Consider the following 14,853-nt stretch of genomic DNA (forward strand, 5'->3'; position numbering starts at 1 on the left):
AATTAAGGGAAAGAGGCTGATTTGGGGGTTGATTTAGACAGAAATAATTAAGAGAGGTTTCTTAATTGAAGAGGTCATATTTGGAAGGGGTTAATTAGAAAATGTTTTGTGATTGAAGAAAGCTAATTTGAGGACTGATTTGGAGTGGATTAATCAAGAATTGTTTCCTAATTGAAGAAGACAGATTTGGGGCTGATTTGGGAGGGAAGCTAATTAAGGGAAAGAGGCTGATTTGGGGGTTGATTTAGACAGAAATAATTAAGAGAGGTTTCTTAATTGAAGAGGTCATATTTGGAAGGGGTTAATTAGAAAATGTTTTGTGATTGAAGAAAGCTAATTTGAGGACTGATTTGGAGTGGATTAATCAAGAATTGTTTCCTAATTGAAGAAGACAGATTTGGGGCTGATTTGGGAGGGAAATAATTAAGGAAATATGGTTAGCTTGGGGCTAATTTGGGAGGGAATTAGGAGAGGGCTGTTTTGATATTTTATTGTTTATTGTTTGCTTTAAATAGTTGATTTATCCAAAGATATGTGTTGCTTGTTGAATTTAGATTGTTCTTAGGGTATTTGGGCTCTAACCGGTGGCTAGAGATTTGGGAGAGCTGGATCTTCCTCTCCAATTGAAGATCTATTGCATCTTGTTTATTCTCTTTCATATTTTCTAAAATAAAAAAGATTTGTGGTGTGTTCCTCTTCCCAATTTCTCTTGTGGTTCACTGATTTGGTTGAAAGTTTTTCTACTTCGTATCACATTGGCAAGAGAATATAGCTTCCCCAAAAATTTGCAATCTTCAACTGCAACATAATATAAAGAATTATGTCCAACCAACACTTAAACAAAGATGAAAACAATACATAATCAAGTTAGAAAATTAATAGAATTGTCTTTTATATGCTCAGATATCCCTATTTATAATAAATCCCCTCGATTTACTAAGTCATAAGATAAGGCCATATGCAAGAAGTTCTCCGCTAAAGAACACAAAAAAGATGAAAATCATAGTAGCTAGCTAGATGTTGAAACCACACAATAGAATGTAATAGGTTGTAAGTGGCACTCAACTCATATAATGAAAAACAACATAAGAGAACACAACTTGTTCTCATTGGGATTTGAGCTGATTAATTTGTAAAATAACTTCTTCAAGACCTTTTGACATCATCAATAATAATATTCAAATGGTATTTTGTCTGAACTACAATGAAATAACTAACTATTGAAAAAGTTATGATGTTTTCCTAGTTATTCTGCTGGATAGATCAGGTTCAACAGCATTGGTGTTTTTTTGTAAGTTGAAGGCTTGATCATAAAAACCAATCATAATGAAAACTGCATACTTCAGTAGAGAGAAACATATAGAATGGCAAATATTCTATAGGCCTTTTACTTAGTTGCTCAAGAAAATCTCATCCCTAGAAAGTTTTCACAAAAGAAGGAAAGATACCCAAATGGCCTACCAGCTAGCTAAAGTTTTCCTGAAAAATATTTTCCTTTTACAGTCATGGTATTGTTTTTTTCCTGTCATGATATTGATTGTAGTCTTTGTACACACAAATTGAGCTAAATGATTATATTTGATCTCTATTTTAAAGCCTTTTTTGCACAATAGCAAGCGGTCACTTGTTTTGTTAAAATAAGATCCACTTACTGTGGAGGAAACCTCCATTTTTCCCCATAAGTAATCAATTCTATAAAGTAAATTTACGAACAGGACAACATATTACGGCAATAAAAAACTTTCCAGATTGAATCCAAATAATTCAGCGCCCAACAATCTCAGACTCGATCAAGTCAAGACAAGGATTGCCCGAAATTGTATGCAATTTAGTGTAAAAAAAACCTTTACTCCTAACACAACATTTTCTTCAAAAAGTGATGTTAATTATCACGCCAGCCGATTATCTATAAACAAGGCTCCTTTCTCTAGTCATGCAAGCAAAACTTAAAAATTTAAAATATATATATATATATATATATATATATATATATATAGAAACTTAATATGAGATTTTGGAGAGAGGGTTCCATTTCTTTCGTGGTTTTATGAAGAGAAATATTACCTCTTCCAAAATTAATATATATCTATAAATATACATCTTTATGATAAAGAATTTTAAATACTAGCACAGCATAGTTTAAGATAACATAACAATTTTACTCGTGTTTTGTCTACAGTGTGGGATGATTAAAGTTTCAACAATTATTGTAAGGATCTCTGCTTCCCGTTGATCTAGGATTCATGAGATACACAACCAAAATAACAGAAGCTTGAAAGATAATAAGGTAATAAGGATTTTTTTTTTAATATAATTATTTTATCAAACTAGTTGATTGATGTTTAGTTTGATAGTCAGTCATCAAACTCACATCAAAACTAATGAAATGAATCAAAATTTGAATTTTGCTGGTACTTCTGTGTTTCTCAGAAGTAATATAAATAGAAGAATTGTGAAGGAGATATTCGTAGGCAATGGAAAAAATACTAAGAGAACTACAACGAGATGGAATTTAGGAAATGAGGAGATTAGAGGAGATAACCTCCCTCCAACGGGGCACATGATATGACAAGTTAGGCATTTGTTCATGAGTAGTGATCAACACCATCATGAAACCGTTCTAAGAGTTTCTAAGATACATATTATATAGTGCCTAAGAGAGAGCATATTAAAAGAACTTATAGTATGAGAAATATTTAACAATTTGATTTAATGAAAAAAAACTAATCCTATGAGCATATTGCTTTGGCATTAACAAAAAAAAAAGATAGTATAAAGAAAACTCTTTTGAAATAGGATTGGGTAAAGATATAACTTAGAGCTACATATTTCATCCACTATTCTTCAAATGGTATAGAAGTGATCCAGAAGCTTCAAGACGTATCCATGAAGTGTCCTAGGAACATACAAGAATTTGTTCAAGTTTTTTCTAAAAGGTGAAAAATGGAATAGTCTGACATGTCAAACACAACTTCCTAGAGTGTGCAAATGTCAAAGCATCAAGTAGGTGTCCCACACAGACATTGTTGTTCTTAGACAAGCTGGTGTGCTTGTTTCATATCCGAGAAGTAAAAATAAAACAAACATTTTCCATCCAATTTTGGTTAACTATTTATTTGTACCCAACGAGGTGTCCAACATGAATATTGCAACATTTTTATCATACTCATGTGAAACTATAAATATTAGGAGGACGATGTAATCTATCTCCAAATTCACAAAACACATTGACTCTACTTCAGAATGAAATGAAAACTTAAAAAATCACTCAATATCCTAATTTCAAAAAAGAAAAAAACAATACACTAACCTGCGTTGTCTAATATGGGATCTAGTGTCAACTGGAATGGAGGATAAGCTTCGAGAAGAAACAAATCCAGACCCTTGCTCTTGGTATGCATGCGTTGACACTGAAAACAACAATAAGAGAATGTTTGGTAAATTTACTATTTTGAAATAGAGAGAAAAAAATACAATACATATTACATTAAATTGCATCGATAGCAAGCATGGCATATTTTGAACCTGAAAGTGAGGTGTTCGTTTCATCATGGCATTCAACTTCTTCAGAAGCTGCTACTCTGCTAGACGAACTTAAGTCTTGCCTTCTCTTTAATCTTTCATGTTCATCCTGAATCTCCCGATGCCGCACTCTTATTTGTGCTTCAATGACCTTTTGTTCTTCCTGCAATTAGGACTGCCCTTAGTATGGAACCATCAAAATATGAGGATTTACCTTTTGCCCCTTTACAGAGAAACATCACAATCAAAAATGTATGAACAAAGAAGTAAAAACATAGAAAAAAAATGTTTTTTTGACCGCCTAGGACCATCATTATGCCTTATAAAGTTGATAGCAATGACAACATGAAAACTTACAATTTGTTCGAGGCCCCGTTCCTCCCTTGTCCTCTCGCCACGATATTCCACAGCATAGTTGGATGTTTTACAGTAGGGACACCTTGTAGTGTTAAGTGAAAACATATGTATTGGTTTATATCAATCATTCTAATCTTCAATGGCCTAAAAGACACTCATAAAGGATACTGTGTTGGCCGAGACGAATGAGGTGGCTTCATTTGTAAAAAGCATTCTGGTAGGGGGGCATATAGCATTCATGTCAATTCATGGATGGTGTCAACAAAAACGAATATAAATACATATAGCTTTACCATAAGAGGCACTGTGTAGAAATTACATGTACCTGTACAGATCCCTTTCAAACAGCATCTAGATCGATTCAAACTCGGATAGAACTGACAATAAGAATGATTACACTAACAGTTAGTCAATAAGTTACATGTTTCTTGCCCATCAAGGAAAATTAATTAGTTCCGCTCTGATTAAGTTAGCATCAACAAGACGTCAAACCAAAACTGAAAATACACTACCTACATCAAAGCTAGCATTTCACCTCTTAGAAAACTATATTCAGGTCCAACCAGCCCCATCTCAATTGAGAAGAATAACACAATTTTCACCTCGAGCCTTGAAAAGATGTGTATATTAGAATAACAGGAGTGAATAGAAAGAAGAGAGTAAGGTCTACCATTCTTATACGATTTTTGTCCAATTCAAGCACCAAGAGAAATAAAATTTCAACAATATTAATAACAACAACCGATTCAGTGACATTCTTCCTAGGCAAGACAGCACACATGATCTTTTAATTCCTATCCAAAACAACAGCACTTTTGCAGAGCTCCTACTTTATTTGAGCAGTAAGAGTCACAGAAACTTGCAAAACTAACAAGAAACGAGAAGAACAGGACAAAGGGAATCGAAAACATGTATTCTAACCAGAAAGCATATAGGGCATTCCTCCTGATCCAAAATGCATTCATCGTTTCCTGGGTAACAAGGCGCTAACTTGCAGTCAAGAATGAGCTTCCTCAGCTTCTTGTGGTCGATATCCCGGTGAAGGTACAACCCTTGTGGTCTTGTATACTTCTCGTCAACCACCTGCCTCCTCTTCCCGATCCGATTCCCCATCAATCCAAGAACCCCAAAAGAAAGATTAAAACCCCTTGCTCTTCCGAATTATATCCTCAACTCTACCGCTCACAGGAAAACACCCCCTCCACACAACCTCCCTTCACTTCCATCAACCCAAAGCAGCGCGGAACCTGTCAAAGATAATTAGAGTGAAGAGAAAACCCTAGATTTCCCACTAAACCGAGCAGCTCGTGACATAAGACCAAGTCCAATAAATAAGCGGCGCTTTTCTGGTTTCCAATCCCAATCTCCCCCTTACGTCCAGATGAATGAGGAGAGAGAAAGACGAGTGTACCACGTCAATGGAGGAAGAGAGTTCTGTATGTCCGTGAAGCACGAGAAAGATCGAGGGATGATTGGGAAGAGAGAGACTGAAGAGAAACAGGCTTGCAGAACTTTCTCTGCAATCGAACGACTTACACCAAACCCTTGCCAAGAAGCATCCTCCTCTCTCTGTCTCCTCTCTCTTCCACCCTTTATGGAGGCCTGAGAACAATTGGCCAAACCCGAGACTTCTTGCTCTGCTATCGATTTTCTTTTCATTTAGGTAAAAACTTTTCAAGTTCGCAGATATAAATATTAAATACTTCAACTCTTTTTTTTTTTTTTTTTTGGGATATTTCTGTTTTAACTGTCCAATATTTAGTTCTTCGTTCAGAGTTTATAGTAATTTACTTATTTATATAGTTAATTAAAATAAAAAATATTTATATTTTAAGAATTAATGAAAATTTAAAAAAGTAAATGACTAATCCTATTTACTCTTTTATTATTGCTTACAAAACAAACATAAGGAGTGACGGCTCATATCCTTCATTCTTGGCCTTCGCTCCCGATCGGCTTCTTTTGGCATTTAGTGTTCGAGTTCCGTCTCCAAAGACGGCTCCAAGGTGCATTTAATTACATTGGTGGCATGTTGGCCTCCAGTGACCGGCCTACATTTTATTAAGAAATTTGTATACAAAAATATTTGAGATTTATGTTTTTTTAAGGTAGATTAGTATAAATAATAGCGCTCAAAATCATCTCATTAATATATTGAGCATTTAAATTTAATTTACAAATCATTTACTTTTTGTAGATAAAAATGTCAATTTTCTCTCCCTGATATTAACTTCCACCTCGATAACAATCACAGGCGGATCGATGTTGCCCACCCTCACACTGTATAAATGAACCACCTTCTATAATGATTCGTACAATCTTTGAGTTATGATAAAACTATCGTTCGACCATGATTGAATGACGTTTTGATTATAGTTCACAAATTGTTAGATCTCGATTAGATTGATGTCTGAGGATTATTCAAATCATGAATTGAAGATAATTTAACCATCATTCAAATATGATTTAAGTGCAATCTTTGACATGCTCGATCTCCTTCTACCGACACCAAACCGGCATTTCTCCTGACTCAAATATTTTACGTTAATTCACACATTTTCTAATTGTTGAGAGGATCGATAGCTAATTCTCATCTATAAGTAGTATAATTATCTCAACCAAGCAACACCTCATGAATTATTTCTTCTCAAATTTTCACATAAAAACACATGCATTACCATTCTTTTGATCATATGCAATATTTTTATTTAAAAACGTTTAGGCTTCGTTTGGGACAGCTTCCTTACTGTTTTTTAAAACAGCTTTTTAGTACAAAAAAATCAAATTCAAGAAATTTTTTAATTTGAATTTTTTGTACTAGAAATCCGATTTAAAAATCAATAAAAAAAGTCGTCCTAAATGAAGCCTTAATCACTTCTTCATAATGACCATCACCATTTATATTGTGGTACAAAAGAATAATTGTTAAATTGGCGTAAATAAATTATATAAATATGCACAAAGTAAAATAAAATATTTGAATCATTATTAATCAAAGTTTAATTAATATTATTTTGCACTAAAAAAAGGAGAACAATGATGATATTAGATTCTTATGCTACATCAAAATGAGAAAGAGAGATATAAAGAGTTTAATGGAGATATTATTACGTGTAGTATTTGGAGGTTAATTTGGACGTGCCACATCACCTAATGCACTATATATTGAGTGATGTGACGCGTCCAGATTTACATCCGGATGCATCTTTATATTAGACCTAACCGCTTAAGCTAACTCAATATATCAAAACATCAAAATCAAACATGCAGAGTATGCTTAGGCTTTTTTTGGGACAACTTTTTAATTATTTTATGAAGCAATTTTTTAGTATAATTTTTTTAATTAAAAATTTTTTTACTAAAAAATTAATTCATAAAACAGTAAGAGTAAGCTGTCTCAAATGAAATATTAGGATAAATAAGAAAATGTGGCAACAAATCCTTTTTCTTGAAGAATTGTCTATGTTTTAATTTGATAGCGACGTGAGAAGAGGTTAGGTCGTTAATGATGAAGGTACAAAATTAAATAGAGAACGGTTAGAATAAGTTATGAGCTTGCTTGAATATTAATTTAAAATATTATTATTATTAGTTTTAATGCATTAGACAGGCCGTTCAGTACCAGCATCGTCAGGATAAGGCGATAAGCTTAGAAATTAAATAAAAAATATTTAAATATTTACGATAGGACCACTTTCATTGGAGAATTTGGCGATGATAATGTTTGGAAATGATTAAATTATCAGATACTTATATTTTTAATTATTAATTAAAAAAATATAAGAAATCTATACAAAAATTAGTTCAATCAGCAATGGTATCGATGTATTTAGTTCAATCGGCTAAAATTGTATGCTACTGATATACTTTTATTTTTTTATTCTCGTTGCATGATGGAAATCTTTGCGATGGTGGGAGAAAATATCATTTTAATATTGTATAAAAGTATTATAAATAAATTGATAACAATACAAAAAATATGAAAATTTTAAATAAAAAATTAAAAAAGAAGGAAAATAAGAGATTGATGTCCATTGCTCATATTCTCGACCACCAACAATGTTGGATGCATATTTTATTGGTTACCATGTTTTATTTTCTACTAAGAGAACAGTCGCATCAGGCTTCTAACATCGTGCGACTTTTAGTCTTTTAGAAATTCCTATCAATTAACATCTAATGTTTATCAATGAACGATTTTGAAATTCATTATCCATCATATTTATCGAGTTAACAACTTATCATTGCGTAACTTATGATGTTCCTTACTGATCATCTTTTTATGCCTGCTAAGCATTGATAATCGTAGCAATAGTGTCGGTCTCCTCTTCTATTAGAAGAATGACCAAATTGGTTGCCCATCATCCCGTATATTCATCATCTAACACCTGACAATGATTGTCATTGAGAATTTGTAAACCACCAACACTTGAAGCCCATCTAAGAGATCACATGGTCTCCTCTTATATTAGGAGAACAATCAATTTGATCACTTGCCACCAACTAACTTCTGATGTTTCTTATTGTCCATCATCCATTAACCAATTATCAGTATTCAATATCCTTCCACCATCAATGCTTGATGCACATCTTTCAAGTTGTGTGATCCTAATCGCTCATCATATTTTGATTTTTGAAATTTCTCATTGACCATCACCTAATATCTCTCGTCAAACACTAACTTTGGATGCTCATTTTCTTAGTTAGGAGAACAATCAAGTTGAGTGCTTGCATTACCCTGACTTTCAACATTCACTTTCAACTACCATTAAACATTTACCATCAACCATAACTCTGTCATCTCAATATTCTTCTTACTATTATCACATTAGAGGTCTTCCACGATTTATGTCTATTATATTATATTAATCATTCTCTAATCTAAGTTGATCTAACTATTATTATTGATAAATAATAACATGTCCTTAAGCCTTCATTTCGGTTGCTCCGCTAGGGTTTTGCCTTAGCTTTCCCTTCGCAATTGTCGGGCTGCTCTCCGACGGGATGGCTTTCTTCTCGATACCAGGGAAGTTTTTCTCTTCTTTGCTAGTTCGATTTTGTTTTATTGGTGATTTTTCTTCCTCCGGCGCGTGCCGGGTGGCGTCGAAGCTTTGCGACCCTTGTTTTTAGGGGGTTCGCCTTCTTCGCGTTCATCTTTTTATTTTCTTTCGATTTCTTCTTCCAGAAATGATTTTCCTGAACTTAGGGCATCTTCATTTCGTGGTTTGCCTTCCCTTTGGATATCGGATCAAGAAATTCAGACTCTGGTTGTTCCTTTTCAGTTCTTTTTAGTTGGTTTTTCCCTACTAAACGCCTGTCTCTTGATACCATATGTAAATTTTTTTTTTCAATCTTAAGCTAAATGGGGAGGTTTCGGTCACCTTGCTAGATCCATCTCATGTTCTTATCAAGCTTGCTAATTACCATTTTTGTCGCATTTTCTACCATAGATCTTATCTAGTTTATAATTGCTACATGAAGCTTACCAAGTGGTCTCCCCTTGTTGATGTTGGTGTTGAGTTATCGTTCATCCCGATTTGGGTCTCTTTTTCACAACTACGGCCTCATCTCTTCTCCCCGCGTATTCTTCATGGTTTGACCTCTCTGTTTGGCAAACCATTAAAAATTGATGCTGCCACTTCTTTGGGTTCTATATCATCTTTAGCTCGTATTTTAGTGGAGCTGGATATCACTAAATCCTACCCTGATAAGGTCTGGTTAGGTTCGGGGAAGCTAGGTTATGTCCAGCAAGTGGTTATGGATGAATTCCCTCATTTTTGTGATTCTTGTCGGTGTATCGGGCATGTTGTGGGAAATTGTCGTCCCAAGGTTTCTGCGAATTTGCCCCTACCTATTAAACTTGCTGTTTAGGTTTATATGAACCCAGTTGTTTCTGTGAACCCTGTTGTCCCTTATGTATCGGTGCTTAAGGTGCAGGGATTGGGTTGTGATGTTGGTATTCTTGAGGAAGATGTTACTATTTTGCTTCCTATTAATGAGCTGAGGTATCTGGTGCCGACTTCTCCTAACCCTTTGCCTGTTATTTTGTTGAACAGTATGATTTATGTTGATGAGGTTGGTGTTGCTATAATCTTACCTTCTATTCAGGTCCCTCGGGCTTGTGCTAGTGCTGGTGGTCTTTTGGGTTGTGCTGTTAATTCTTGTCATATTTTTTCTGTGGTGGATGTTGTGTCTGCGTCGTGTTTTTTAAATAGTATTGAGGTGCCTTGTGTGGCTGTGGAGGATTTTGGTGACTATGGCATCCCTAATGAGTTGTCCCCTAGGTCTCAGCTGCTTTGCTCTTTAATTAATTTGAGTGGGGATAGATTGGTTACACCTTCGGGCGTGGTGAATGTGGGATTTGGTGTTATTCCAACTTTTATTTATCCAATTTCGTCATCTATAACTGGTCATTTTGTTGAGGTCCCTGTTAATTTTGTATCACCTAAGGCGTTGGTTGCTCATATGGGTGCCAATTTAGGGGAGGAAGTTAGGATGCAACTTGATTAGCTTCAGTGCTCATCTGATTCGTTTTCATAAGCTAGTGAGGATGATGAACTTGTGGCTGATTTTCCCTTAACGAATGATCGTCTTGTTGTTTCAATTTCCTCTTGTGGGAGGGGTAAACATCGGAGCAAATAATTTGTGGGTTGGTGCTGTTGTTCTCGGTTGTCTTTGCTGCCTCTCGATGGTGGTTAGTTTGTGCATTGGTTGGCTTTTGCTTGTTGCTGATTCACTGGAGCTTCGATTTAAGTTTACTGAAGGTCGGTTGATTTGCTGGGCAATGATGTGGCTGGGGCTCACTTCTCCGTAGCCATGGCTCGTGGCAACCTTTGGTGGTGGTTTCTTGCTCAGTTGGGTTGGCTGCTTTGTGTTTTTTTGTTCTCCACACCATATTGGATTGTCTGTACCTAGCTATAATGTAGTTGGAAGCCTCGGCCAATTACTGAGCCCGTTGGGTTGCAACTCCCATGTATCTTCTATTGCTTTTTTTGTTCTTTCGCTCCTATGCTTCTTGTACTCCTTTTATGTTTTAATAAAGTTTTTGTTTTTTTGTTTAAAAAAAATCATTCTCTAATCATGGGACAACATCATTTCTAATCCCTAATTTAAATTATTTTAACTATGTTAGACCATTGCTTTATCCAATTTTATGATTTTTCATGTAAAAATCTCAAGTATCATGTGTGATGCATTCAACTTATCTATGTGTGCAAGATTTTTCATCTAACACTATGATGATAAATTTTTCCTCTACTATCAAAAATATTCTAGCATGCTATAAAAAAATATAAGGCAAATACTGAATATGAATACTTTCTTTTATAAAAGTTATCAGTGTCAAATATAATTTTAAGAATTAAGTGTTTTCGTATAATAATTCAAATATTAGATCACTATTTTATAGTTGATGTTAATACCACTCAAACAAATAGTTGGTGGTAATTAATTAATTTGATTATTATTTTGTAATACAAAATAACTATATTATATTTTCATATAAATGTTTTATACTATTGAAAAAATTTCATCTATTTTAAATTTTATTATAATTTTCATGCTCCTTTCATATACTCATACTATTTCAATGAAGGATCAACCTTTCATATATTCTTACTATTACAAAAAAGGGTCATATATTGAAGAGGGCAAATTATTGCATGCGGTCACCAGACGCACATAATAGGTTCGGACATCCAATAAAAACATGCCACGTCACCTGCACTTTTGACTGCGCTTTAGGTGAGCTTTGACTTCGTTTTACTTGTGCTTTTGACTGCGCTTTCCTACGCTTTTGACGTGCTTAATTTAAAATAGTATTTTATTAATATCTGGACCTATCTCCGCGTCCGATGACCGGATGCAATAATTTGCCCATTGAAGAGACAACTCTACGATATCCCTTTCCCTTCTTTCTCTAGCCTACAGAGGCTTCTTTTGAGCCATCTTTCTTATTATTTTGTTTTTTAAACCGCAACCAAAATTTTTATTTGACCACTATTTTTTTTATTGTTTTTAATAAATTCTTAAACTATGAAGATGCTTTCTACAACAACTTTTAAAAAAATTATTTTCTTCACAATAACTTTTCAACTACCTTTATAAAAAGTTACAGCCATCCCAAACGCACAGTGAATCTTCCACATTGACTTTTTGAAATATAAAATAGAAGATGCATGAGATCACATATTTTGATAGAACATCGCTTCACTCCTTAAATATATTTATTAAAAAAAATATTTTTAATTTTCCCAAAAAATTTTTTTTTTCTTAGTCACACTTTATAAAAATGGGCAGAATATCATATTATTTATTTATTTTGCTAAGGAGATACGTGTGATTAGTTACAAGAGAGTTGTTTGAGGTTTGTTAGAGCTAACCAATTTTTCTTATAAAGCAAAGGGACACACAGTTGGGAGCTCGTCAACTGTATCTAAGAAAGACCAAACTCCAACCGCAAAAGCAAACAGATCAGCTTTCTCTCTTTGAGACTTTGGATATCTTATTTGACCGAATTTGATGCATACAAATGATTGTGTAAAAGCAAATCAAAATGCTTTTGTCTGAATTCCACAGTTAGAAAATGCTGAATTGCCAGTTCTATAATAATGACCAATGGGAGGATTTTTTTTTCCACCCATAACCGCCCTCGGAAGGAACAATTATTAGGTCGGACATCAGATATAGCTCTACATTTAAATGCCAATAACATGTCGTCACGTGCTCTTACTTTTTACCGCGCGGCCCGACGACCCGACCCGGACCGGAACCCGGTATTGCTATGTTTGGGTATAGCTAGGTATTGTTCGGTATTGCTAGATATTGCTTGACAATAACGAGAAATGCCGCTCAGTCAAGACCAATACCTAGTAATACCGAGCAATACCTAGCAAAACCGGTGTATTGCTCGGTATTGCTAGATATTGGTCTTGACATAATGATATTTATCGTCATTGCCGAGCAATATCAAACAATACCTATCAATACCCCGGTCTGCACAAATCAGTTAATGCATAGATATCCCGGGTCCGGTCGTCGGGCGGCGCAGTAAAGAGTAAGAGCACGTGACACCATTTTACTGGCGTCCGAACGTAGAGCTACGTCAGGACACCGGACCTAATAAAAATTCCATCGGAAGGGCGCTTGGTGGCGTGACTAATCATCGGCTGACCTAAAAGAGACATACACCTCAGAAATCTCCTGACCCGCATTTAATTGGGCCCCACTTAAGAGGCGATGCCGCTCGAGGGGAACCAAACCCGTGTTGGGGGTTCCCAACCGTACTCGTCCACCAACCAAGCTAAGTACCGGTGGGTGGATGTTTTTTTAAAGATTTAAATTTAATAGTTTGTTATATTAAAATATTATGAAATAAAATGTATTTATCATTCATAAAAATTTGGATTTGAATTTAATAATTTTAGAAGGATGAGCGTGGGATTTAAAATTGGAGGTGTTAGTCAAAATTTTCATAATTATGAAAATTGAGGAATGGTAATAACATAAAATTAGAAATATTTTATGTAAGAATGATTTTTAAAATTATTTAATTTTTTTTAATTATAAATATAATATATGAGTAATTAATTATATATTTTAGAATTATCTCAAAATAAACACTATGAATTAGAAAGGGTAGTTTTGCGAAGATATTTTTGCTTTTGTTATTTGTAAATTTATGTGACTTTTCATTAGTGTATCGAATATGCTATCCTGTTATATAAACGAAAGATATTGTTTTAGCAAAAACCCCTTCAATCTTGATCTTATAATAATTATTATTATTTTGTATGCTCATTAAATTAATACATGATAATTAAGTGTTTTCATACAAAAATTAAGCTTTTTTTCAATAATATTAAATATGGCTGAGTTTATTTTTGTAATGCAAAAGATTAAATAGCACCACTCATATATTTTAGAATGTTGACATATTAACATCCTAGATGAGATTATTTACAATTTATTATAAATTTCTTTTAAATAGGCTAAAATAACAGCTGGAGGGTTGAGGAAAAATTCATTTTAGATCAAATGTGGAAGCATGATCATGGTTCCAATAATCATGTTAATAGTTAGACAATCAAGTTCATCATAAGGAGAGATTATTACGTGCGAGTCTGAATGCATCCAGAGGCTAATCTGGACGCACCACATCAGCCAATACATTGTGTATTGGGTGTTATGACGCATCAGGATTGGCCTTCAGACTCGTTCTGATACTACGCTTAATAAATTTTACGTCATAAGGGGGGTTGATAAAGAAATAACTTTATATGTTGACTTCTTGCAAAATCGACCTTCATATGAGGTGACGGTTGACTATTTGTTGACTAGTAGATTAAAGGTTCAGCTTAAATGATATTTTACATTTAACATATAATATTTATATAAATACTTTTTCTTGATAAAATAATAATGAATAGATAAGTAGTGAAACATAAAGGCAAAATAATTTGACTTTTTGTCATACACTGATAAGTCTCTAGAACCACCAAATGGATAGAACATGGCATGCACATGCCTCTTATCACTCTACCATTATTATTTGGACTCAATTAAGAAAATATTCCCAATATATTATATGAATAATTCACATAATTGAAATATGAAATAAGATTTCTTTAAGCTTAGGTGTCACCCATATAAAGTTGCTTTAAACAACAGTAAAAAAGCCATCTCAAATAAATCTTAGGCTTCGTTAGAGATGACTTTCTTTCTGCTTCTTAAGGCAGTTTTTTAATACAAATAAAAATTTTTGTACTAAAAAGCTATCTTAAGAAGCAGAAAGAAAGCCGTCACAAACGAAACTTTTCGTTTGGGACAGCTTTCTTTCTGATTCTTAAAGTAACTTTTTAGCACGAAAATTTAGAAATATGCTTTAAGAAGAAAGCCGCCCCAACCGAAATCTTAGTCTTTCTTTTTCTTTTTTATTGCTAAAAATGAAGTCTTAGATGGAATTTTTATTAGGTC

The 14,853-nt window shown here is 33.9% G+C and overlaps 1 protein-coding gene across 1 annotated transcript in view; it reads right to left on the bottom strand.

Annotated features, from left to right (window-relative positions):
* The window catches only part of LOC110094763 (E3 ubiquitin-protein ligase GW2), a 16,896-nt gene extending 11,358 nt beyond the window's left edge, over positions 1 to 5,538 (bottom strand). Inside the window, exons 1-6 of the mRNA XM_020820085.2 lie at positions 4,801 to 5,538; positions 4,205 to 4,256; positions 4,048 to 4,093; positions 3,880 to 3,961; positions 3,526 to 3,685; positions 3,311 to 3,410 (exon numbers count right to left, since the gene is read on the bottom strand). Of these exons, the coding sequence (XP_020675744.1) occupies positions 3,311 to 3,410; positions 3,526 to 3,685; positions 3,880 to 3,961; positions 4,048 to 4,093; positions 4,205 to 4,256; positions 4,801 to 4,992 (632 nt within the window). The 5' untranslated portion in view covers positions 4,993 to 5,538. The remainder of the gene's footprint in view (positions 1 to 3,310; positions 3,411 to 3,525; positions 3,686 to 3,879; positions 3,962 to 4,047; positions 4,094 to 4,204; positions 4,257 to 4,800) is intronic.
* Between the last annotated feature and the right edge of the window lie 9,315 nt (positions 5,539 to 14,853).

Source organism: Dendrobium catenatum, unplaced genomic scaffold (genome assembly GCF_001605985.2).
Source record: "Dendrobium catenatum unplaced genomic scaffold, ASM160598v2 fragScaff_scaffold_659, whole genome shotgun sequence".
Taxonomy (NCBI): Eukaryota; Viridiplantae; Streptophyta; class Magnoliopsida; order Asparagales; family Orchidaceae; genus Dendrobium; species Dendrobium catenatum.